Source organism: Nanorana parkeri, unplaced genomic scaffold (genome assembly GCF_000935625.1).
Source record: "Nanorana parkeri isolate BGI_ZX_2015 unplaced genomic scaffold, ASM93562v1 scaffold1445, whole genome shotgun sequence".
Taxonomy (NCBI): Eukaryota; Metazoa; Chordata; class Amphibia; order Anura; family Dicroglossidae; genus Nanorana; species Nanorana parkeri.
The window spans coordinates 36,761-63,099 of record NW_017307713.1 but is presented as its reverse complement, the minus strand read 5'-3'; the positions used below and the strand labels follow the sequence as shown (position 1 = coordinate 63,099).

Here is a 26,339-nt window from a genome sequence, read left to right as displayed (position 1 = left end):
AATCCAATCATACACGGGGGAATTTATGAAAACTGGAGCAGACAGAATCTGAACCAGCTGTGCATGGCAACCAATCAGCTTCTCACTTTTATTTTCAAATCTTAACTAAACAGAAGAGAGAAGCTGATTGGTTGCCCTGGGCAACTGCTCCAGATCTTGTCTGCTCCAGTTTTTTTAATTTCCCCCATGTCTTTCTGTATAACAGAACCTGGCTCAGTATATCCGTGCAGTCAATCTACAGATCATCCAGCAAACCTTCGCACTACACAGTGAAGATCGTTCAATCAGAAGACTGTGACAACACGCACGACTCCTCCATTGTAGGACAGCCTGATCATGTGATCATACGTAACCCCTCCCCTTCTCTCCTCTCAATGGCACAGTGTGTTATGATAACCAATCAGTAGTTTGCACTTTGCAGCGTCCTTTTCCAATGACCGGGGACGCGAACTTGCAGCCGCGTCATTCTACCGATCACAGACCCTGAGGCCATGTATCCGCTGTTTTACAACATAGTGGGCGGGGTCTGTCAGCATATTGTCCAATCAGGTGGCAGAAAACACTGAGCTGCCGGCCACCAATCAGAAGCTCTCGTTAGCCCCTGCTCTGACACGGGATGTCCCGGGAGAAGAATAGTGAGCGCTGAGCCGGCCGTGTCCCCGTGTACAGGGCAGTGCCCGCTGTGCCCACATGTCATCATATACATAGGGCGCAGTGCATACCCTGTACATGGCCAGTCTAAAGAGGGACCCCAGGCTCACCTCCTGGCAGAGCACACTGTGCGGGGGTGCAGCTGGAGTCCTGAGCCGCACTGCCACCGCCCCCCTGGATGTGGCGAAGATACTGACACAAGTGGGCACCTTCCACTCCAAGCAAGGCTTCTTCAACACCTTCCGACTGGTGTACACCGCAGAGGGGCTCCCAGCGTTCTGGAAGGGTAACCTGACCGCGTGTGTGCGCCTGTTCCCCTACAGTGCGGTGCAGCTGTCAGCCTATCACAAGTAAGTGTGATGAGCTCCGCAGGGGCGGGGTTACCGGGAAGTGGGGTATCTGCGGGTGTGGGCTGTCACTGCCACCTACTGTATGTTGTCTTCTATTCATTCTGAAACATGCCTGGTAGCTAGATACACACAAGGATGGTGCACCTAATCAAGCCAACAACAGCCCTGGAACGCAGCTGGTTAAATAATACCAACATTTTTAGTATGATTTGCTGCATTGTTTATAATTAGAAAATGTGTATTTTGAACTTGACGCATGTTGATGTGAATAGCGCTGAGCATTTTTTTTTGTCATCATACAGTCTGATTGTACTGGCAAGAGGTTAAGGTGCCCATATACCTTACGATTATCGGACGAAACTTTTCGTCCGATGATCGAGCTGGCGTACGATTTTCGTACGACGGCCCCATCCTGCCCCGATTATCGCAAGGTTCAATCAGCGGTAGTTAGAAAAAAAACACCTGGACGACTTGCGGTAATTGACCGTAATTAATTTCGTTTGCGCATGCGCAGTGTTAATTGTACCACTTTTGACGGACGGAAATGCCACCAACCATGCGAACATCATACGATCAACCAAAGTTTTCAAACATGCATGACCTTCAAAAGTCATACGATTGTACAGTACTATCGGTCGGGCACTCTATTCACACGTTACGATTGTTGTACGCAAAGTTGATCGCATACGATTATCGTACGATAATCGTGAGGTGTATGGGCACCTTTAGATCTGCAGACCACCATGTAGTGCAAATTCCTACCTGATTGGATATAATTGGGTATAGGTGCTGGGCTGTAATGCAATGCACGGACACCAGAGGTGTATTGGGTGCTATTTGAATGGTAATGCAGCGCATCTAGTGCATGTTACCGCATGCTAGGTGCTCTCTGCGATAGTATGCAGTAAATGTTTAGGATTGTGCATTTAGAACAATGCTGTAGTGTGAATGACCCTTATTCCTGTATAGCACTGTAACCACTGACAGCGCAGAGCCGCACTGAGTGACGTCACTGTCTTCCCCAGCGTCACGTCTGACTGGTTATGACCGATCCCTCAATCTTTTTATAAGGAAAATATCTTATTTTCACGATTGTTACTTTGATCCTGTGTAGCTGTGAAGTGGTAACTTTGTTTATAAACATTCACATGCATGTGTCATTACAATAGGAGTGAATAATACCTTAGGCCCCTTTCACACGGGTGCCTGGCAGTTCCCATCAGCAGGGGATCCGTGCACAGACTCCATGCTGATTGGAGCAGTATGGATTGAATGTCACGGTTGTGACCTCCATATACATCCAGTTTTTTCTCATATCTGAACTTACTGGACCCATGTTGGCCTATGTAGGGAGTTGGATGGAAGCGGGATATGTGTCCATTTACATCAGATTACCCGTGATCCGTCACAATCAGGTCCACCAAAACTGAACTCCTTTTGGTTTTGTTTTCCGGACCCAGAACACATCCATTTTCATCCAACTCCCTATAGACTAACATTGAGCTTCTGATCAGATCCGCCTGAAAAACTGACATGCGGACCTGATCAGACCGCTGAGTCAAAGGGGACTCATTCTTAGATCATTCTATACAGGGGCGTAACTAGAAATCACAGGGCCCCATAGCAAAATTTTGTATGGGGCCCTGTGATTTCTAGTCTGATTCTATATCTTCACACTAAGGAAAGGCAATGTCTTCTGACAACTGTATACATTTAATTCTCCATATGATTCTTTAGTTCACCTGTATTTATATCTTTATCCCCATTCAAATGACAACCAAGCTGCTCAGCAAAAGCATGTAAGTGATAGGGACCAATTATAACACTGCCGGGGATGTTTGAGTTGTTTGATGTGCATTTTTTAAAGGAGATTAAAGTGACACTAAACTCAGCAGGTAAATCCTAAAAATGCATTCAAGTACTTTTTAAAGTGACATTAAAGTCACATTTTTCCCCTCCCCCCAATGTTAAGTAAAACACTTACCTTAAATGATGTCTCTTAATCCGATCTTCTTCTTCTTTCCTGTCCTTTTCATCTGTCTTTGCAGCACTGTGGCGGGTCTCCGATCCAGCGCTGACTCCTCTGAGCTTGCTGGCATTTCTTGTCCCACGGTGTCTGTATCCATAGATTTACCTTGTGTCTCTCCACGTCTGCTGGCCGAAAATCCAAACTGCGCATGCGCCCACCCCAAGATGCTTTGCAGCCGCCCGAGCAGTTTCGGATTTTCGGACAGGAGCGCGCGGCGAAGACTGGGGTAAGTTTAAACAGCTTATAAAGCTTTTTTTTTTACTTTTTGCCTATTTCTACTGCTTGCTAGCAGTAAATATATGCAAAAAAACGAACGGTTTAGAAACCCTTTAACTATTAACAAAAATGTATCTTATTTGTACATCACTCGGCTGTAGATCCTCAAATCATCTCTGAATTGGTGCCGACACTGTCCTTCCTATTGGAGGGGGGCTACTTTTGTTCTCCATGGTCCCTGTGTGTGTTGTAAAGTAGCCACCGCTGCAAGCTCACTCCTGTGATAGACTACAATCTCAATACAAACTAGTAAACTGAGGGCTGGTTAACACCGTCTCCAGTGTGTATCGGCACAGTTAGTGGTCAGAACGCACTGGATCGCATAGTGGAAGCCTCCCTGCTGTCTGGGGCGGGAGAGGGCATGACGGCGTGGCATTCAAGTCAATAGCAGCGCAGACACACCCCCTTGCCCGCAGTGCGATTGCCCGCACCAGAACGCGTGGCACAGCAATGCCTGCATTCTGGTCCGGTGTGATCGCAAAAAATAGTGCATGCACTGGAGATGGTGTGAACCGACTCTGAATGTGAGCTTGTAATCTATCAGAGTAGTGATTTTGGAGTGCTGACTACTTTACATCACACAGGGACCATGGGGAACAAAAGTATCCACCCTCCAGAATGAAGGACAGTGTCCGAACCAATTCAGAGATGATTTGAGGATCTACAGCTGAGTGATACACAAATCAGATACATTTTTGTTAATAGTGAAGGTACATGAATGCATTTTAAGGTTTAACTCCTGAGCTTAGTGTCACTCCATTCACACTATGGGTTTGTATGAACGTGTCACGGGTGTGCGCGAAGTGCGAATGGGGCCTTAACCATATGATTAGAAGATGACTGTTGTGAGCCACCCTGGCTGTGGTGACCCAACATTTCTCATTGTGGATGTGGCTAGGCAGCTTGATCTACATATAAGGAAGAATATAAATGAGGAATCATTATACTGAATACTCTCATGTGATTAACAGAATGAGGACAGATCATGTGACTCGGACTGTCTCATCAGTGATGATGGACCCTAGTACAGAACTTCGCTAGTTATAGAAGATCAGAACTGAGCTTTGATCAGTCCCCTCTACACTGATCAAGAATTCTCATTGGTTAGCACACACCACGTAGGTTCTGTTTATATCCTCCATGACAGTGGGTTACTGCAGGTTACATTCCTCTTCCAACAAGGGAGGGTGCAGAGCTCACAACACCTCCTCGCCTGCCAATGAAAAAGTGAGCTGGGTCATATGAGACCAAGTCATTGCACTCAACATGAAACCGAGCACTAGACATGTTATTAATCTGCTCTTGTCATATTGTTCATGTGGACATGTTAGGGTCATTTTTTTTATCGTAGTAAGCAGTCAAATTCTGTACTGCGAGTTCGTTGAGTCACATGATGACATTGTTATATTACTGCTGCCATGCCGTGAATAAAAAATAATTAGAAATGTCCAAAAGAAGTCACTTGCAATCCAAGCTCCAATGTGCCGAATGCCTCTTTTATTCAGACGTTATACAGACACAGTGGCACCGTGTAAAAGCAACGTCTCGGGACCGAACATGGTCCCTTCATCACTGTGTTTGCCTGATGAAGGGACCATGTTCGGCCCCAAAACGTTGCTTTTACACAGTGCCACTGTGTCTGTATAACGTCTATAAAAAAAAGAGGCGTTCAGCACATTGGACCTTGGAGTGCGGGTGACTTCTTTTGGGCATTTCTGTGATAACGCGGCGCCATCAGCAGGTCATACCAGCACCCATCTATCTTATGGGATTCCAGTCAGGAGTCCTGTGGATTACACATTACCTATAAAAATAATTAGGGCTCATCCATCACTCCAGCAGGTTTATCATGAATGATGCCGCATTTCATTATGCAGAACCTTCAAAATGCATGGACCTTAGAAAAGACTATGCGGGCTTTTATCACAACTGGAGCAGACAAAATCTGGAGCAGTTGCCCATGGCAACCAATCAGCTTCTCTCTTCAGTTTGTTCAGTTAAGATTTGAAAATGAAAGAGAGATGCTGATTGGTTGCCATGCAGAGCTGCTCCAGAGTTTGTTTGCCCCAGTTTTGATAACCCCCCCCCCCAATGTTCCTGATATGCTATAGTATATGTGCATATGATCACACATCAGTGACGTACTGAGGAACAAAATCCGTGCTCATAAAATTTGTAATTCGGTTACAATGAGTTTGAACATTCATGGACAGGCTACACCGCATATGGGCAGAATTGATTTTCAAGGCCATTTTGCTATAGAATGTACACTGTTGCATCTGAGCATACGCAAACTAAGCCTTGATGTGCATCTGCAAGTGCTTGTCCCATGTATGGTCAGCCTAAGGTCTGTTAAAGATACCTGTGCTCACATCTGTCCAGTATCATTATATTATATGTTATTATATACAGATTTTCCAACCTGTTTGATGTCTAAGGCCCCATTCACACTGATCGATTTATGGAGCGATTTTTGCAGCGATATCGCTCATATTTCCGCGCTATATCGCTCTATGTAGCTTCACCAATACATTTCAATGTAGCTGTTCACATCTCGTCGCTCAATATCGCTTGTAGCTCGTCGCTGGTAGCTTGTCGCTCCTACATGACCCTTTTTTAGAGCGATTTTGAGCGATATTGCTCCTGATTGCATACAGCCCAATAGGAAGAAGTCGCGCGATGTCGCGTGATTTCCATGTCGCTCAGTCTGAATGGGGTCTAAAGTAACCGCATTTAAATGGAATATGTGATCATACTGGCTATGGAAAAAATCTCGTCCTGACCAAAGACACTTTATTAACTATAAAAGCCACAACAAGCGGTTATGTTGTGCTTGTCACATGACTATGTCTCATCACATCCTGTAGGATTAAAATAGAATTATGCCATGTGATATTTCTTAGCACACTGTCTTTAATAAAGTAATTGTAGAGTTACCACATGTTTTTCCTTGAGGTATTTATCTGCTCAGGCAGGTATATGTAATACTATGTACAACGTTAGGCCTCATTTTTACACAGTAGATCCAGGCAACAATTAAACCAGTCAATGAGCCAGAAATTCTAGCTAGCATACACCGCAGTTGTGCTAAAATCATAACGTCCACCTTAGTTTTTCAATCACTGTAGCCACAGAACACAGGGACCCTCTTCATATTCAATATTGATGTTTCTACTAAAGCATGTGCTCTGCCAACCGCCATATTCACATTTCTTAAGCAGGTTTGAATCTGATTGATGGCTGTGAGGACCTTCTTAGTACTGACACTGGTTTATGAGAGACAGGAAACTGTAGGTGTGTTTGGGAATAGCTCCCCTGCATGGCAAACAGAAAAAGGGGTTTTCAGTAGGGATGTCCCGATACCATTTTTTGAAGATTAAGTACAAGTACTTTCCCTCAGGTACTTGCTGGTGCCAATTACCGATATTTTTTCTTAAAGGGACATGTGACATTTGTTCTAAAACAATACAGACCAGACTAATGATTTTAGGGCAGTTTCTTTATATTTATGAAGAACTGTAACTCAATCTATGATTATTCAGCAATGGAGAATGGCAACCGGCTATAGAGGACTACATATCTCATCAACCCATGATTATACAGCAATGAAAAATGGCAACCGGCTATAGAGGACTACAAATCTCAAAAAATACATGATTATTCCGCAATAGAGAATGGCAACCAACAATAGAGGACTACAGATCCCAGCAATCCGTGATTATACATATACTGCGTTTGGACCTCACCAGGGCTGCATGCATATCTCACCAGGGCTGCATTTGGGTCTCACCAGGGCTGCATGTGGGTCTTTCCAGGGCTGCACAGGTGGGTGCCAGGCTCTCCAGGGCTAAACGGGTGGATGCCATGTTTGCGTCGGGCTCCAGGGCTGTACAGGCGGCTGTGGGGCTATCCAGTGCTGTGCCGGTCTCTGCAGGCAGCAGGAGGAGATGTGGGCCGGGCTGGCGCTTAGGTCCCCAGCAAGCACAGGACCTCAGGCAGCCATTCTTGTTTAAAAATTTAAAGGGCCATCCCTAGTTTTCAGATCACCAGATTACTGATCAAAAGTACCTGCATATAAAATAGAACCAGTCACAAATGGACTTATTCAATAATTAGAACATTCAGTATTAAAGAGGCTCTTTCACAGAAAACCCACCCACCGACCCATACATACATACCTTCCATTTGCCCCCCTGTCACACCAATTCTCCATTTGAGCACTGAGTTCAAACCCCATGTAAGCTGCAAGTCTGATGGTGTAGAAATGTTGATAATGTTCCCCTCCTCCTCATGTGACAGTTTTTAGGTCTCATGATTGGCCATTTCGGCCAGAACAGTGCATCTTGGGAGGAAGTCACATGCTCCCCGATACCTGGAAGGACCAGGTATTTCACAGTGGTGCAACAAAAAGGCAAAGGAGCATGGGGAAAGTGGGTAAGTGTGCAGTGGGGGTGATCTTTTAACAGATTCATTTAAATTATTCTGACTTTTAAACTTGTGGTGTCCCCACCAAACTGTAGAGTTCATAACGGCTGACACATTTTTGGGGCACACCCTTTCTTCAGAGCTACTAAAACGCACCAGCTCGAGTACACAGCGGCCAGTTCTGTGACAGGAGTGACCGGTGGCGGCTGCTGCTTGTTATGCCAGGGAGTAAATAGCCTCATGATTGGTTCTAGTGGCATTGCAGCAGACATCCTGGAATGCTCAAAGCACTGTGTATCATAATTTTGTGAGTACATTGGTTTGTGTCTAAATTCACATTAAATAAATGGTATTTCACATAGAGGTGGTACTCTGTGTTATGTATTTTTTCTTGGAATTCTATATACAGTATATAAATGCTATATATCAGCAAAAGTACAATCTCACCTATTTACCTTTTCTCATAGGTTATCAGTGCTGTTTATGGATGATTTAGGACAGATCTCACCAAGTAAAGCCATTGTAGCTGGAGGTGTGGCAGGAATGTTAGCGGCTATCGTCATCTACCCTACTGATGTCATCAAGACTCGACTTATTGTACAGAACAGCTTGGAACCCACATACAGAGGGATCATACATGCACTATGTAGTGTGTACTATCAGGAAGGATTCCGATCATTATATCGAGGGGTTTCACTTTCAATTCTTGGTATGTCTTTGTTATTATTATTACATGGTTCAATTTATTACACACACATGACAACCAATGCCCGCAGAAGATCTTAGCTAAAAGCATTCTCTACTGTACTCCACGGCAGCTAGGAACTTGTCTGTGGTGGTTGATGTTTATCAACAAGTAAAGTTTAGTATTTCTTTCTGAAACTAGGTTGTTTATTTAAAATGGATACGAGAACACTCCAAGCGAACAGTAGAAAAGTGTATTTCTAGAAAAAGCCATTTAAAGAAGAACTGTGGGCAAAATTTGTATTAACCCTTGCAGTGGGGCTAGCCCCTCACTGCAAGGGTTAACTGCTTGTTTTGGTCTAGGGAGGAAAAAAGTTATACTCACCCGATCCATAGCCCCACTACAAGGGTTAATCAAAAATTTGCCCGGAGTTCTTCTTGAATTCACTAAGGGACCAATTTATAAATCGGCATGATAACTTTACAGCTGCTCCAAAAAAAAAAAAAAAGCAATGTGCTTTATAAATGTGCCGTCTGATTAATTTGCTTCAGCTTTCCGAAATAAACAAAGCCCATTCAAGTGAATGAATGGGGGGTGGGGGAAGCAGGGAGGAGGACAGCCTGGTCACATGATCTGTCAAAGTCCTGGAACTGGCCTCTCCTCCAATCACAGACTGCTCCCTGCAGAGAATGCTTAATGAAACGCCACTCTGTTTTATGAATGGCTCATAAAATGCAGATCACAGTGTGAAGTAAACACTGCAGTGTTTGTCAGAGCGCAGATAGGGATATCCATTCTTCTTTTATAAATCGGCCCTACATTTTGCTGTAGCTGCTCAGCAGGTAAAGGGATGGTCTGTAGATAAAGCAGAAAAAAAGTGCATGCTGTACCTTTTTTTTTTTTCATCGCACACCACCACAACACAGTGGTGTGAACTGAGACAAAGAAAAAACAGTCTAATTACCTTGTCAGTGCATTGGGGCTTCAATGGAAAAGATGGCCAGCACAGCCTCAATGACTCTGGTGTGAAGCGGCTCTAAATGCTACCCCTGAGTACCCTAAAAATTTACATTTTGCCTTAAAGCCCAACTTCAGGCACAACTCATTGGAGTTAAATTAGTTGAACACTCTGTTTAATTTAAGGCCGCCTGCAATAATGTACACTTCCTTCCAGGTTGCTTCGGCTGTAAGTGCTAGACCCGGTAGCATCTCTGGAGTCTGTGAGACCTGCAGAGGTTATAGCCGAGAGGGCACAGAAGTACAGCGGCATGTAAACAAAAACACCCACATATAAAAAAGATAACTTGCAGTGTGAATGACGTGTACATTACGGCAGGTTGCTTTAGAGAAAACCCAATGTTCAAATCATAACCATGATCATAATACCAAATCATAACCATGATCATAATACCATAACCATAACCAAGCTTATTGTGTCTAGAGATTGCCTTTAAATTTCACCCTAAAATATGACCCTAAATATGGCTGTAACATGAAACATGGTCAGAAAGGTAACTTTGGCTTTTAATTGCTTTTCCTTTAGAGTACAGACACATCAGACAAAGATCTTGTTCTTAAGCTGGCCATACACCTATAGGTTATCTGCAGATTTTCTATGGTCAGATGGAAAAAGTGCAACAGATTCCTCCATCTACACTAAACTGTGTGCATGGAGGAACCTCCTGCTGGGCCAAGCTTCACTATCTTGCTAGTCGGCCCGCTGGCTGTCAAAATACCTGAATAATCTGATTGGATGCAGGCATTGTTCCGGTATTTTGAGAGCCAGCGTGGCTGACTAGGAAGATACTGAAGCTTGGCCCAGTGGGAGATTCCTCCATCCACACAGTTTAGCATAGATGGAGGAATCTGTTGCACTTTTTCCATCTAAAATCTGCAGATAATATATAGGTGTATGGCCAGCTTTACTGGCACACATCTCACAAGCTTTCCTGGCCTTTTGGCAACAACATTTGTATCTTCACAATGCTCTGTAGTTGGGAGCAGGTATCATTGTGAAAAAGTCACTTAAACACTTATGAAATGCAAAATAATCGTCTTTATGTTTCCAGGAGCAGTTCCATTTTCTGCTGGTTTGTTCTTTATGGATGTGAGTCTGGACAGAATATGGCAGGAGTCCGGGGCCCGCTTAACGCCTCTACAGAACTTTGTGAATGGCTGCTTAGCTGCTGCTGTAGCCCAGACAATGTCTTTTCCCTTTGAAACTGTCAAGAAAAAAATGCAGGTACAGCGTTTAAACACTTCTTTTTTACCTTTGCCTTTCTCAGGGAATATACTATTTATATAAATATTTATACTGCATGCTGAAATACAGACTAGTTTGCACCCAACACTGCAAGGGTTAAGTGCTTGTTTTTGTCTAGGTGCTAAAAAAAAGTTATAGTCACCCGAACAGCTGAGCCGGCTCCCTGCTTCGCCGGTCTCCCTCCTTCTATGCTGCAGGAATGTTCCCCAGCATCCTCATGTCTATACACTGTGTATAAATTGTGATGATTTATAGGACCTTAGACCACTGCAGAGTAGGGACCGGTCTAAGAACAAGCTGGCTCCAAAGTTCGGGTGAGTATGACTTTTTTGTTTAGCACCTAGACAAAAACAAACAGTTAACTGTTGCAGTACTGGGGTATCCCCACTGCAAGGGTTACTTAAAGTTTTCCCCGGAGTTCTTCTTTAAATAAATTAGAGAAGCTCTGTACGGCTTCAGGTTTGTACAAAATTATATAATGTTAGAAAAGCCTAAAGCCTGCCATATACTGTTTTAATTTCCTGTTGACGCTGCTGAAGTTCAAGCAGTGGGGGGCCCTGTCTGCACCACTCCGTTCAACAAAAGTTGATTTTCTAATCGACTTTTGATGAACGAGCCAAAGTGTAACAGCCAGACAACCAGCATTTTCAGAAGCAGGTCAGCAATGGCAGCCCGCTTATTTATCTCCCCCATTTCTTTAAAACATTTACAGCTACATAATGTATGTTCAGGTTAGAAAAAATAGAGCGATTTTTATAAATACTTTAACAAACACTTATAGCTTTAGTTGCAAAGACAGCTTATTATGAGAATAGTATAGCCCAGCAGACGAGAGATCGTGATGTACAGATGGTGAAGCAGTAACAGTATTGTTGGAGCAGTTTGGTGAGTAATGAATTTTAGGTGCAGGACACCAGATGTCGCTGTACTGGAAATGAAAGACCTTGGCTTCATAATCCTCAGATTGGCTGGAGGTGACTGGAGGACTTACACTGTTATGTGCTTAGCATTAGATGACCACGAGGTGGAGCTTCAGGGAAAGAAACCTGTATGTCATTTCCAATGTCCTTGACAGCTGCTAAAGCCACCTTCTACTAAGTACATTCTATGTTACTCTATAACCCCCTGACCTTTTTCATTTTCTTTTCTGTATTTAAGGTGTTATGTTGTGTATACAATCATTACCTTGGCAAGCTGTTTATGATCATTTATTCAGAAATGATTCAAAGTAGATGATCCATTCCACTTCCTGTTGTCCTCAGTTTCATCTGTCCCATGGGATGGCTTGAGGTTCACATAATGTATTATGGAGATTTCTAAAATGAATCCTGTTCATCTTTTTACAATCTGTATTAAACCAGCTGCCTGAGCAGTAAAACCTGTTTTAGAACAATACAAGTTTTTTTTTTCCTTAAAAGAAATAGTTGTAGTTTTAGAAAAGGGTTTTCTACACATTACCCCTTATTGACCTAGGGGCACAGATCTACACCCTAATTTCAGGGCGTGTTTGCACCAGAACATAGATAAAGCTTTAAGCATAGAAGTGCACACAGACGCTGATGGCATGTATGCTATACTTGCTGTGATGGCCATACTGAAAGCAGAGCTGAAAATATCAACTCCTAGCTGGTGGTTGGTGCCATTGACAGTGATCACGTGACAAGGCAGTATTGTAAAAACACACAATTCCAGTGTTAATTTCCTCAACTAATAATTTTGTCATAGATTTCATCAACAACACTTTTTCAGTGACTAAAACTAAAAAAATAACCTAGGTTATGAACATTAAAAACTATAATGAAAATATTTTGACATTTTAGTCGACTAATTAAAAATAAAATGTTAGGGAGAGACGATTTGGGATAAGATCCAATCAGAACTAATCTCTTTGGACTTCCAGTTCCGGTTCCATCCTGAATGGACGTCTAATAGGTAATATGTGCAATGGCATTACAGCCAATATAGTTTTTCATTTTAATATTTTAGAGTTGAACTTCTGCTTGAAAGAATGAAGAATGTCATATGCAAGTAGTTATAATCAATGAATATCTAATTACTAGTCCTTTGTTGAAAATACTCAGTATTATTGTTTCTTTATAAGGCTTGGTTTAATCTAATTTTAAGATAAATAAAGACATGTTATATATCACAACAGTTAAATCTGTGTCTGTATTGCATGTTCAAACCTTAATACCATAAGTAATAACAGGTTAACAGATTTTTACTCCAGGAGTATATAAAATGAGATTGGACATTCTAGAGAAATTCTTCTTTAAATGACTCTTTAATTAAACCCACTAGATTTTACTAGACTACATCTACTGTAGATTTAGTTGACTAAAATCTTCTGATATTTAGTCGACTGAAACTAGACTAACAATATATGGTGTTTTAGTCAAAAGACTACGGCTTAAACTAAATTGAAATTTGCTGTCAAAATGCACTTTTCCATATAAAATGACTCTCCACGGTCAGAAGAACACCAGTGGATAGATTAAAAGTAAAAAAAACTAACTGCTCAAAAGCTTACTGATAACATAAGCTGTTAGCTCACTGCTTATCTTGCAGCTGTGCGCTACAATGCATTGCACTGCATTGTAGCGCACAGCAGCCAGGAGGTCAAAGGAGCGCCATACAGATGAATGGCAATGCAGGACACCTAGAGCTCGGTAACACACGCTAGGTGCGTTATGTGATAGCATGTGTTTATCACTCAGTACGCTCAAGTATGAACAGGCCCAAAGACTTGAACAGGCCCAAAGACCAAAGTCACTCCAGTCAAGGAGGAACAGAATACCTCTGGTGATGAAAGGATTCGATGTATTGCATAGGGGAGAAAATGCTAGATGCACAGAATAAGAAGAGCTTTTACAGGAAATCAGGGGCTATTATAAGTGCTTGGAATTCTCCCATTTGACTGGAGTTGAGAACAGTGCATTAGCTGCCATTGCCATCCTCCTTTAAGAAATATTTTTTTATCTGTTTCTGGCTTTAGTACTCTGAGAACCAACCCAGAACAAGTGAATTTGAGTGAGCTGCCTCTAATCTGCATACTTGTTCCAGGTCAGTACCTCAGAATGTGGTAAAGTCAGATGATGAGCATGACAGCCAGGCCATTAGCATTTGCAGATGGGAAAGACTGCAATGAGAGCACTTGTATTTCTTTCACCATATGCTACTTTTAAAGCCTTGCCCCTGACTCGATTCTAGACCATCTTCCTACTAAAAATTCACTTTGTGTGCACCAAATGCTTTCACAAACCGGGATATTACCTAGGAAAAGTAGTGGTGACAGAATCAGTGTACTGTACATAACCAGTGCAGAAACAGAGTTGTGGGTGGGACCCAGCAGGTTCTCCAATCAGATGCAGGTTCTGTACGGGTACTGGAGTAGTGGCTGCTGAATAAAAAAGCCAGCAGCAGGCATTCCTTTTTCGCCTAGATGGGGATATCTATGGCTTTCCCTCGTTCAGTCCCAATGACATTCTAAGCATGAATGGCCAACTTTAGATAGCTCCAGTATACAAGGTGCCTTTTTGTAAACATCCATCTGTGAAGGAGGGCTGAGATTTCACAAGTGCTGAGCACTTGGGAATGTTAATCATTTTGGACTTTGGCCAGAAATGAGGGCAGTTTTCCCATGATGACACTCTGCACAGACCAACTTTACAAACCCCCTACTGTCCAGCACTTGGAAAATGCCACTTGTGTTTCAAGGTAGAACCGTAAAGCTAAAGTGTGGGCATATATAAAAGACCTCCATCCAATCCAGCAATGTAATCAATAAAACACTTCTACTGACTGAGGAAGGGGCAGCTTTGAAGAGCAGTCACTTCTATGCACAGTGCTGTGAATCTGAAATGAAGCTTGCTGATTGGAGTACAGAGATGGACCGCATCAATCACAAACCAGTCACAGCTTAGACCATGCTGTATTTCTTTGGATGCAAAGGAAAAAATAGTCAGGACCTTGATCTAGTTTCTGGCAGGGGTATCTGGATGAACTCTTCTAAAAAATGCTAGTTGCTAGGATGTGTCTGGCTTCAGTACTTTTAAGTCACATACATAAGTCACATACTCAGAACAAGTATGCCATAAATGAGTGTCAGAAACGTGTCAGAGTTCCTTATCTCTTTACTTGTTGCAGGTCAGAGACTCAAACTATTGAACCAAAAGCATCAGAATGACAGCCAGGGAGCTAATGTTCTCAAAGAAGAGGTCCAAAATGGCAGCCCCCATACTCTTCTTATGACAGTCACTTTTAGTGATAAGGCCTGGTAAGCTCCCTGACCCCAGCCTGTGACTGGACAATGAAGGAGCAGCAGCTTACCTTTATCTTCGTGTTCGTACATATGCATGCAATAGAGCCTGATCCTCCTCCCTCATCCATTCTATGGGGATGATATACTAAAGGGCTGTTCGCTTTGCAAGGAATTTTCCCTTTAGCTTAGTGAATAAGGTGAAGCTCTGCTGACTTCTATCATCCAATCATGTGCAAGCAAAAATACCTTTTTTTAAATTGTCCTTGTCCAAAGCAAAATTGTCCTTGTCTCTTTGCAAAGTGGATTTTTACCAGATTCACTAAGCTAAGGGAAACCTTCCCGGCAAAGTTAACAGTCTAGATTGCAAGTATTAACGAGCAGGGCCCTCCTACCTCCTGTACTGAAATTGTATTGTTAATTGTATTGTCTCCCTCAGTTTTGTAAAGCATTGTGTAAACTGTTGACACTATATAAATCCTGTATAATAATAATAATATTTGCCTGTGGTAAATCAAAACCCTATGGGGGAGTATTTACCAAAACTGGAGCAGACAGAATCTGGAGCAGCCGTGTACAGTAACCAATCAGCTTCTTTCTTCAGTTTGTTCAGTTAACTTTGAAAATGAAAGATAGAAGCTGATTGATTGCCATGGGTAACTGCAATAGATTCTGTCCGCTCCAGCATTAGTAAATTCCCCTCTATGTGCTCAACTACACAAAGGTAGATATCAAGTCATACCAGGTTCTCATACTGATTTTATTTAAAAACACATTTGGTAAAGGTTTATTGAATACTTTTAGTGCCCATAGCAACCAGCCAGAATCTGCTTTGCACAGGTCTGACCTTGCCAAAATGAGCCGTTTGCTATGGGTTAGTGTTCTTTGTACTTCCTTCTGAATAAGGACAATAATGTGTACTCCCAGAAAAATAGTTTCCCTCTAATGTGGGTAGAGCCTGCTTGTCCAGTTGTCCGATGACTGACCTTTTACCACCATAGTATTAGTCTTGTCTCTGCGGAGACTATGGGTGGCTCCCCTCACATTAAAAGAGCCAGTTTCACCTTTGGTCAGATTGTATCAGCATGAACCTGACAACCCAACCACTGTACTGCTGATGTACATTGAGCTGCTAGTGGAATGCAGAGAGGTCATGTCATTTACAGTGAGCATGTGCGACTTTTTGTTCATGACAGTCCTTGCCTGCAAACATCCAATGAGAACATGCATTTATGTTTCTGTTAGTACCGTAGGAATATCCAAAATTCTGATCTCAATAAATGGTTCACCCGGGTTGTTTTTAAATGTATAGTCAGATATAGTGACAGAATGGACTGGTCTATGGTGGCTGCACACAGCCGGACCCCCTGGCAGATGATACTCTCAAGTCAAGAGTTGTGTGTCAGAATTGGGGTCATGTTTTAGAAATAAAAACCCTTGAAGCCAAACTCCAGAGAGAATTAAAAAAAACAAAAACAAACAGTTAATGTAATCTAGTCGGCAGCCAACAGGGAAGGAAGTGGGGGGGAATAAATATCGCATCTAATTCAGTTGTGTATGTAATCTCAGCAAAGCAGTTAGGATCAGCCTGGTAAACCTGTGAAAATAGGCTACAGCTCCTCCTACTGGCTGGAAATTGAAAATCTAAAATATAAATTTGCATTACGAATGTACAGAAAATATATACAGTAGATTATATTACATTTACGTACTATGGCCCACTGCCATAAATAGATCTGTTCACACTGTTTACAATGCTGTCTGGTGTGTTTGTAGCCTTTGCACTTTCAGCCCCAGATGCCTAACTTTGGCAGTTTTGCAAACATTGCTCTAGATTTATCCTGTAAGAAGTGGTCAGGGGCTGGTTTTATATTGCTACAATGCCACTTCTGAGCAACAGAGAGGGAAATTTATGGACCAATCTGTGATGTTCTAGTAAATCTGCCTTTTTAGATGCAATTCTGGGTTTGCAGCATGTTAATAAATCACCACTATTCTTTGTAATCGTCTGCAGTATGTATGTTATTAATAACCTAGGCACAACTAGAAAAACAATTCATCTTCCTGGAAATAATCAATTGCCTATCGTTCAGCTTGCTTGGAACAAGGGTTTATGATCATTTACACCAGGTTGTTATCTCGGCCTGTGTGTCTAAGTCCTGCCGGTTTTAAACAGGAATGACCTGTTCTGGGCGTAGTACACACTCAGCTAAGGAGGACACAGCACCGCACTGCACACACATTATATGACACTGCTGTACATTGTGTGCTCTTCTCTCTGAATCAATTCTAGGATCATTACTATCTTTTATTTCATAGTTGATCGGTTTATGTAGTTTAATATCACTTCTTAGACAATAAAAGGTATCCAATGCAAATACATGATACAACTTGTACAGTAATGCAAATGTTTAAAGTTGTAAACTGTAATAACAACCGATCAGAAATACTATTTTGTTGATCTGACTGTAGTTGATAAATATCTGGTTGCCATGAGTGACTTAAGGCAGAATTCCGGGCAAATCAAATCTTAACCCTTGCAATGGGGCTACCCCCCGCACTGCAAGGGTTAACCCTTGCAATGGGGCTACCCCCCCGCACTGCAAGGGTTAAGTGTTTGTTTTGTCTAGGGAAGTAAACAAAAAAAGTTATATTCTCCCAGAACCGCAAGGCTGGCTCCTACACCGCTCCCTGCAGCCTGTCTGCTACAGAGATAGTATGTCCTTCAGCATCCTCACATCCTATATACTGTATACAATGTGATGAATGACAGGACCTTAACCTGCTGGAGTAGAGGGTGAGTGAGACTGAAGGGACCAGTCGAAGGCCCCATTCCCACTAAGCGATTTATCGTGCATTTTTGCAGCGAGAAGTCGCCGGACAATGCTATTGAATGGAGCTGTGTTAGCTCCATGTCGCTTGTCGCTTGTCGCTCGTCACTGTCGCTCCAGCAGGACCCTTTTTTCTGTGGATTTTGCGCGATTTTTCTATTTTTTAATGAAGCCCGGTGGTGAAGGTCGCGCTACCGTCGCTGGACGTCGCCCCGAACAGTCGCGCTATCCCGGCCGCGCGGATCCGCCGCTAAAGGTAAGTCGCTCAGTGTGAATGGGGCAGAAGATCAAGCTGGGATCGTGGTTTGGGTCAGTATAACTTTTGCTGCAGTATAGGCCTTTGCTGTGTGGGGGGAGCCCGGATTTGCCCGGAGTCGTGCTTTGCCCAGATTAAAACTTCTTACTACTATCCAGAGATTTCCCCTCACTTCTTGTCCAGTTGACCATGGTTTCAGTGAAAGAAAATCTGCAGCAGCGACACAAACGGAACTTCAAATCTACTAGGGGTTCTAGCCATCCCTTCTCTACTAAAGACAAGCATTTTTAATTCTGTCTGTGTTGCTGTTGGAGCGTTCCCATCACTTCCTGTCTAGTAAAATGTTATCAGAAGGCTGGGAAGTGAGGGTGACTCTCTCCAACAGAGCCCTGAATTGGAGAAAAAGTAGGTAGGGGTTCTAATCCTTCCCCACACTATCCAAAGCTAGAAAAAAAAATTCTACTTAACATACACTTTAACTTTGCATGTTTGATTCCTGTTACCACTAACTTATTGAATAAGCCAACAGTCATTTGTTAAGCAGTCCATATTTCTTTGAATATCAGAAACTTGACCAAGTGTAACCAGGTCCACTGGTACTGTTATCAGCTCTCTGTGTCTTCATGCAGAACTTACAGTATAAGTACTTGGGCTGCTCCTAGACTATAGCTGGCCATTGTACAGGCGCTGCCGGCTAGTACATTTGTGTACATGGGGTTAAATGGAAGTAAACTCTTCCGGTGCCCCTTATCTTGGGAAAGAACGGTAGAGATTGGCTTTTGTGGTTTTCTTTGTGGTAAGCAGATAGACTTTTGAGTGAGGAAGATTTGCAGTTATTTGCACACAGTGAATGTAAATGTGTTTTATCTCTTTCACAGGCACAAAGTCAGATCCTTCCTCATTGTGGCAGCGTTGATGTCCACTTCAATGGAGTACTTGATTGCTTTAGACAAATTGTAAAGATGAAAGGTGTACTGAGCCTTTGGAACGGACTGACTGCAAATTTACTGAAGGTGACTTGTTTTTCTTTTAAAGTTTATGTAAACGAATAATAAACTGCTCCTCTTTGCTCTCTTTTGGTCTGTTAAATATAACATAGAAAGTGTTTTTTATATCTGTTAAGTGCAAAATAAAATACCTCTTGATCCTGCCAGAAATTCTGAGGTGTCGTGTGCACTCTGCCTGTGTTATCTCAAGGAATCCAATCAGCCATTTCTAGCTCACTTGCTTAAACCCCCCTTTATTATGGATATGAGGAGAGGGGAGGAAATTTGTAATTCAGAAAAAGACACCAGGGCAGAGCTCACACCATTCCTTGCGGTTTGAGTCCAAAAAAAGGCAATATGTTGTCAGCCCACAACAGGAAATTGAGGAGCGAAATGCATTTCTAAAAAGATCAAGAGGTATTATTCTAAACTTGCAGGGCCTTTAAAGAGATAAAACATTGGAAAATGTATTGCAGACATTCCAGCATTCTCCTGTGAGCTCAGTACCAATGGTAGGGACTTGAAGCCCTGGGCTCACAGGAATTAGTTTAAATGATACTGGGCGTTAATCAACTCAGAAGAGGAACTGTGCTAGATTGGTAAATGGGTGAGTCTATGGAAGACAGCATCAGAGATATAGTATAGTAGCCAGAAGTTTTTTTATTTTAAAGAGCTGCTGGGGGGTACATTTTTTGTGTTAGGCCCAAACTGAAATTGGGCTTTATTGACCCAGCAAGCAATGGTCATGTCCAACCATCCACAGAAATCTATGGGCACGTCCTCATACAAGCCTAAAAGATATCAGACTGGGCTGCAGGTGTCTGTATACAGATCTTATGTCTGTATGTGCCTGCATATGAGGCATTGCTATCAGAATGATTTCAAACTCATTCCTAATCACTTTTTTCAGCTAAAATTAGCTTGTGTCCGCCTCTTACTCTCTGTTCCCTGCCCTTCCACTCCCCATTGAAATTAACTTGTAAGACTGGCACTTTGCCAACATGAATGATCACTCTCTCTAGTCTGTGGGAGCATTGCATTGTGCAATGTACCTGAACAATTGTAAATATGGTGAACCACTTATAATAGCAATGCATGCACCTTGGTTGTACATGTTCTGTGAATTTTTGGTCCAGGTATTTCAATACATGAGAGCAATGCTTATAAATTAAACTGAAAGCTGCATAAAAGCATAGCAAAAACATTTTTGAATGCTGAGGAAGGCTTCTCCTAGCCCTAAGGCCCCATTCACACTGTGATCTAGGATTCCTGTGACAAGAACCTACAGATTCCTGCAGCAGGAATCCCAGGTGTCTCAGCGGCAGTCTGTATGTGGGATAGATGTGTCCAGTGACAATCATCTGTTCCAAATGTACGATTACATGTGGACTGCGGCTGAGAGATCTGGCCGCTGTCACCCTGTCATTTACTTGAAAGGGCACAATGGCCGAATTTGTACAGGACACCTAGGATTCCTGCCGCGGAAATCCCACAAGTCACCATTTAAATGGAGCCTTATTGTATAATTTTCCTGGATCTGTACCTTTGTTTCATCAATACCTATGATTGGATTTATGTGCAAAGAAACTTTAAGTACAGACTAAATTATTATCCACTAATGTTTTTTTTTTCTTCTTTATTTGTTGCCAGATTTTTCCTTATTATGGATTAATGTTCAGCACTTTTGAATGCTGCAAACGGTACTTTCTATATAGAAATGGTTACCTTGTATCACCACTCAGCAATCAGCTGATGCCGGGAGTGGATCAGAGTCTGGGGCCCTGGGAACTGCAAGAACTGCGCAAGTTTCTCCGGCAAAAGAACATTGAAAACAGAAACCCATCTTTAAAAAGCTAAACCCGGAGGAACAGATAATACTGTAATGCTAAATTTGTACATTTATACCTTCCCTGTAGGTGTACTGGGAGATTAGAGTATTTATTTTTGGAGCTACTGCTGGAAGAGAGATCTATGACTGACTAACTGTGACTCAATCATGGATTGTGAAAGGGGATCTCCCCTTAAAATATTATTGCTTTGCCATGTGTTCAAAGAACACCTCCAACCAATATATAAACCTCAATGTATAAGATTGATGTCATCTGGTTTCTAGGATTCCCTGTGTACTGATTTTGATCCTACTTAATTGAAGATCCTTTTACTACATTTTTATATTCATTTGATGCAGTTTTGCACTAGGGGTCATTGGCCAAACAGCTGATCCAGTCAGAGCTCTAGGAACTAAATATGTTGGCAGTTCAGAGAGTCACAATAAATCTTTTAAAAATACTAGTAATACTGCACAACTATATAGAGTTGTATTCAGAGTAGGGGCCCAGCCACCTCCTATGTGACTGCCCTTAGTTCAAGTGTAAAGTCAGGTTCCATCTGCAAGCTGGACAAAGCAAATATAACAGATTCCTCCATCAATGCTTACGAGCCTTGCTCGAGGAATCTCCTGCTGTTTTCGGCCGCGGTTACCGGATGACCGTAATGAAGCTGGAGCTCATTGGCTGCTAGCTCTGTTCAGCCAACAATTTTCTGACATACTCCTTCGATCAGCTAATTGAGGGATGCTGGTCGTAAAGGTGCACACAGCAGCACCCACGCATTAAATTTCAGCCAGTTCATCAAAAAATGGACAAAATTTAAAGCGTGTATAGCCGGCTTTAGTAATCTGTATTGTCGTGAGCCTCATGTCAGTACTTTGAACTGCTATTATCTCCGGTAACCAATCAAGTTCAAACTTTCAGTTTCTGACTTTGATTATCTCAGGTGTGGGTTGAATTTGGTGGGTGCAAACAATATTACTGTTATGTATGGAAAGTATTGCCAGTGTATGGATTTCCAGAAAAGGAAACACATTATAAACCATATGTATGCGTTAGATGATGCTCAACCATTCTGCAGATATTAAAATGAGCTCTCAGGTGCAACAGCTCTCAGTGGGGTCACAAAGATTTGCCGGCATGCCTAAAAATGTGATACGGTTGCAGAAATGTTCTACTATGTTGGCTACATAATGAAATACGCTTGAATTTAAGGAAATGTTCATTTAGAGGCAGAACAGATCTCTCCTCTCTTTATAATAATAGATAAGAATGAGAAGACTGCCTTTATGTTTCTTCCTAACCCCACAATGACCAGCCAGTGCAGAACCATGATTTGCTGCCCATACCCATATCAGAGTGTCAATCTGTGCTGCCTGTTTTAACTGGTTAAGGAACATGGACAAGCACAGTGTGTGTACGTGGGTGCACTGAGTTATGTACATAGTCAGGGTAACGGTATATTTGCTGTGACCAGGCTATTACCAGCATCTGTTATCATATTAAAGGCCTTAACACATTTGGCCAATTTCCTGCAGTGAAACATAATGTAAAACAAAAGTCCTTTTAAGCAAGTCCTTCAAACTCACCTTGCAGTGCATTATTAAAGGTTTTTGTGCACTGAAGTGTTTGTGCATAAGCTTGTGTTAACTAGGCCCTTTAAAATGAATGGTAAACACAGATATGCATGCATCAGGTTTTTTTTATGAGCTTCTGGTATTGAATGATCTACCCCCTTAACATGTTCCATAATCCATGTTGTGTACCCCAGGACATACGGCAGTTAAGATACCAATAGACTTGAGGCAATCATCACCCAATCCAGCTGATTTCAGCTATTGATCCACGACTCTATGGACAGTAGCGGATGGCACCAGGCATCCTATACTTGGGGGACAATGCCATGCTGAATGGTTTTGCGCAGTCAATACTGTTTTACTGCAGTAGGAAGTGTTGGACCATACTTACATTTTTTACAGCACAGGCATATACCGTATATACTCGAGTATAAGCTGAGATTTTCAGCCCATTTTTTTGGCTGAAAAGTGCCCCCTTCGGCTTATACACGAGTCAGCGCCAGGTGTCTTCTTACTTACCTCGCCGAGCGTCGCGTCACTGCTGCTCCGGTGTGCAGCGCTCCGAGCGGGGTCATCTGGCAGTCTCCGGGTCCTAATTTAGGTGGCCGGAGACTGCCAGATGACCCCGCTCGGAGCGCCGCCCACCGGAGCAGCAGTGACGCAACGCGACACTCGGCAAGGTAAGTAAGAAGAAAATAAAAAAAATCCTGCAGTGCCAGTACAGCAGGGGAGCAGGGATGTGGCAGCGGCGCGCTGGTCAGACGAGAGGAGCTCCAGGTGGGGTTGTAATTATGGGGCAGGCACCAATATTAATTTAATTTTATTGGTATCTACCAGTAGCTGCCTCATTTCCCACCCTCGGCTTATATTCGGGTCAATACTTTTTCCCAGTTTTTTGTGGTAAAATGAGGTACCTCGGCTTATATTCGGGACGGCTTATACTCGAGTATATACGGTACATGCAAAGTTCAGCTTACTGGTAGATTGTTTAGGTTGACCCTAGTGTTCCATAGTTCTTTAGAGTTTTTTTTTTGTTCAATTAAGGCATCAAATCTAAAATTAAATATGACTGTGTGGGGCTGTTTTTTGTCCACTCAAGGACCTATCAGGAACAAAGGCAAGTAATCTAATGTCTATGGAACTTATCAATGGTAAAAATATGTAAAGCTGCAACAGTAGTGAAAAGCAGACAAGACACCCCATGGTGCCTCCACATGCATTGAGTACCCCCAAAATGCCAATTGTTACCATTAGGGATGCACAGATACTTTTCGAGTACCAGTGCAGATACCTGGCATTTTCATGAGAACTACCAGGGTTTCAGCGGTTGCAGCTGGGACCGGGCTCTGGCACTCCACCACTGTCCTGAAATCATTAGTCTGTATTGTTTTTGAAAAACTGTCACATGACAATAAACAAAAATGTATCAGTACTCGTACTTGTAAGTACTCGGCAAGTACCAGTACTCGTACTCGCAAAACTGCTATCTGTACATCCCTTTATTTATATTTATAAAAACAAAATCGTACATTAAAACAGAGATGTACAAATCCCAGGAGCTCCGTGTGCTCCTTACAAATGACAGCGGCCTCCTAATTTTTGAATTTTTCTCTAGTGTAGTCTTGGAGCTCAAAAGTATCGGTACATGTACTCGTACTTGTACAGAGTACTGTACTTGGTATCTGTGCAACCCTAGTTACCATTCTTGGCTATGATGGTGCCAGCTTATTGCGGTGCTGAACAAGTGTTGCATAAAATACTGTGTGGGAGGGGGTGGCAAATGTATATACTGACTCGGCTTCCCAAAGTCAGTATTTACATATGAGAGATCCCAGAATAACTAGACTACATAGAATGATGCTTCTGTATATTATTCAAGCGATGACTGAAGCTGAGCGGTCTACTGGGATTAAAATCAAGTACGGTCAAAAAAAACTAAAGACTGTGGCCTTAAATCAGAGGTAGTTAAGCACAATTATTTGTTTTGTTAATGTCCCTACAGTGCAGAACATCTTAAAAATGTGAACGACTGCTAAAACAATTGCACTGTGAGCCAATGTTATGTTTCAAATGTTATGTATTAGCTTTTAAAATGTACTAATGTTGTACAAATTTTTCATACAGTAAAATGTAGTGTACCTAGTTGTTGCCCAGCTTATTCCACATTCATTATGTATTTTAGTGGCTTGCAAACCAAAAGAAACAAGAACACCGCTATATGACTAGATCTACATGGGTGATTCCTATTTGCTCAAAGGACAACTTTGTGAAACTGATCTATTTTCATCATATTACTTTTAATGTGTGTTTGCAGGTACACGTTTTAGCAGTTGATTTCCACAGGCCGTAATTTAGGGCCTAATTATTAAGCAGTGAATGCGACATTAACCAAACAGTCACTGCAGGTGATTTAGTCTCTTTAAAACACATGTACCAGGAAGATTCACCCGCAGTGAATGTTTGGTAAATGTCACATTTACTGCTTAATAAATATGCTCTGTAATCACACAGCAGAAAGTATACGTGGTTAATAATATCTGCTCTATAGACTTGAATTAGACTAGGGGATCATTAACTCAGCATTTATTTAGGGACCTGTTAGGTTTTCTCATGAATATACAGTATACCCTTGCAAGACTAATCTCATGATGCTGATCTCTAAACAATAGCCCAACAATTTCCTGCAGTAGCACTAATCTAAATACTGCACATTTGCTGCTCAAAGAGACGTCTTCTGAGTCTGGAAAAGCTCACTTTGTGACCTGATTAGTATTCTTGGCCATGAAGTCTGTCAGTTTACTAATGGCATCATTTACAAGACTTTTTTTCTGTCATCTTCCTAAGCGGTAGCATTGCCCGTGTCATGTCCCGACACGGGCAATGCTACCGCTTAGGAAGATGTATAAAATGTTATTGTTATTCAGAATCGGTGAAATGCGATATTTTGCACCATTGCCAAATTAGTGTTACACTTTTATATTCATTTAAAGAAAAATCTATTTGTTACGTTTGGAAAGGACTACTTCATCGGGCTCAAGTTGTGAAAGAGTGGTCCAGGGAGCATGAGACATCATGTTCACACATGGATTGGCCACCACAGAGTCCAGACCATAACCCCATTGAGAATCTTTGGGATGTGCTGGAGAAGACTCTCTCATCATCACTACAAGAACTTGGTGAATCAGAGCACTGTACCATATCTACCACCATTCAATGCATCCAGTTTGATGTGATATCCTTTACTGGCTATATCTTAAATAAGGTCTCCATTTATTTTGAATTACCTTGCCCATTGCAATCTACTTCCTGTGTGGCCAGGCTGTGATAGACACACCTCCTGAGGGTAGATCACCATGTCAGGTTGGGCTCACAGAACAATACTGGAGTGAGCTGTGCTGAAATGAATAAAAAAAAAAAAGAGCTGCGAGGGCCACAGGGGGATTCTGCGTTTTAAAGATGCTAGCATTCAAAATAAGATTTCGTTGTGGGGCAGTTTCTCCTAAATGTGAATGGCACCTTTTACTATCCTAAACCAAAGTTCTGCATTCTTATCCCTAAGTCAGTAACAACTGCATAGCATTAGACATCTCACTGTGTCGTGATGTCAGAGTATTTTGCCGAGCTGGGATTATGTTTATTGCTTTGCAGTTCAGAAAGGAAGCAATAGCATCTGTTTCTACCAAACAGTGCACTGTCCTAGTAGTGCGACTGTTGAGGATTCCTTCAATGTTATTGTACAGGCCTATTAATTCATATGTATTTTTTAAATATATGTAAAAATGCACACAAATTCCATGATGAGAATTGTGCCATTATAGCCAATGCCACTGTTCAGTTTTAAAACAAAACAATAAATTAGAATTTTTGCTAAATATTGGCAAATTTTATCTGCCATACAGTGAATGGAACCTTATAAAAAAACA

At 42.1% G+C, this 26,339-nt stretch overlaps 1 protein-coding gene across 1 annotated transcript; it reads left to right on the top strand.

Annotated features, from left to right (window-relative positions):
- Positions 1–659: 659 nt before the first annotated feature.
- SLC25A43 (solute carrier family 25 member 43) lies at positions 660–21,106 on the top strand. The gene is made up of 5 exons (XM_018570042.1): positions 660–1,001; positions 8,199–8,440; positions 10,486–10,658; positions 18,903–19,037; positions 20,661–21,106. The coding sequence occupies exons 1-5, from the start codon at positions 730–732 to the stop codon at positions 20,865–20,867; spliced, it is 1,029 nt and encodes a 342-aa protein (XP_018425544.1). The 5' UTR covers positions 660–729; the 3' UTR covers positions 20,868–21,106.
- Positions 21,107–26,339: the final 5,233 nt, after the last annotated feature.

Coding starts and splice junctions, on each gene's coding strand:
- SLC25A43 (XM_018570042.1), top strand. CDS start 730: ATGGCCAGTCTAAAGAGGGACCCCAGGCTCACCTCCTGGCAGAGCACA. Junction 10,659..18,902: donor CTGTCAAGAAAAAAATGCAG/GTACAGCGTTTA, acceptor TCTCTTTCACAG/GCACAAAGTCAGATCCTTCC. Junction 19,038..20,660: donor TGACTGCAAATTTACTGAAG/GTGACTTGTTTT, acceptor ATTTGTTGCCAG/ATTTTTCCTTATTATGGATT.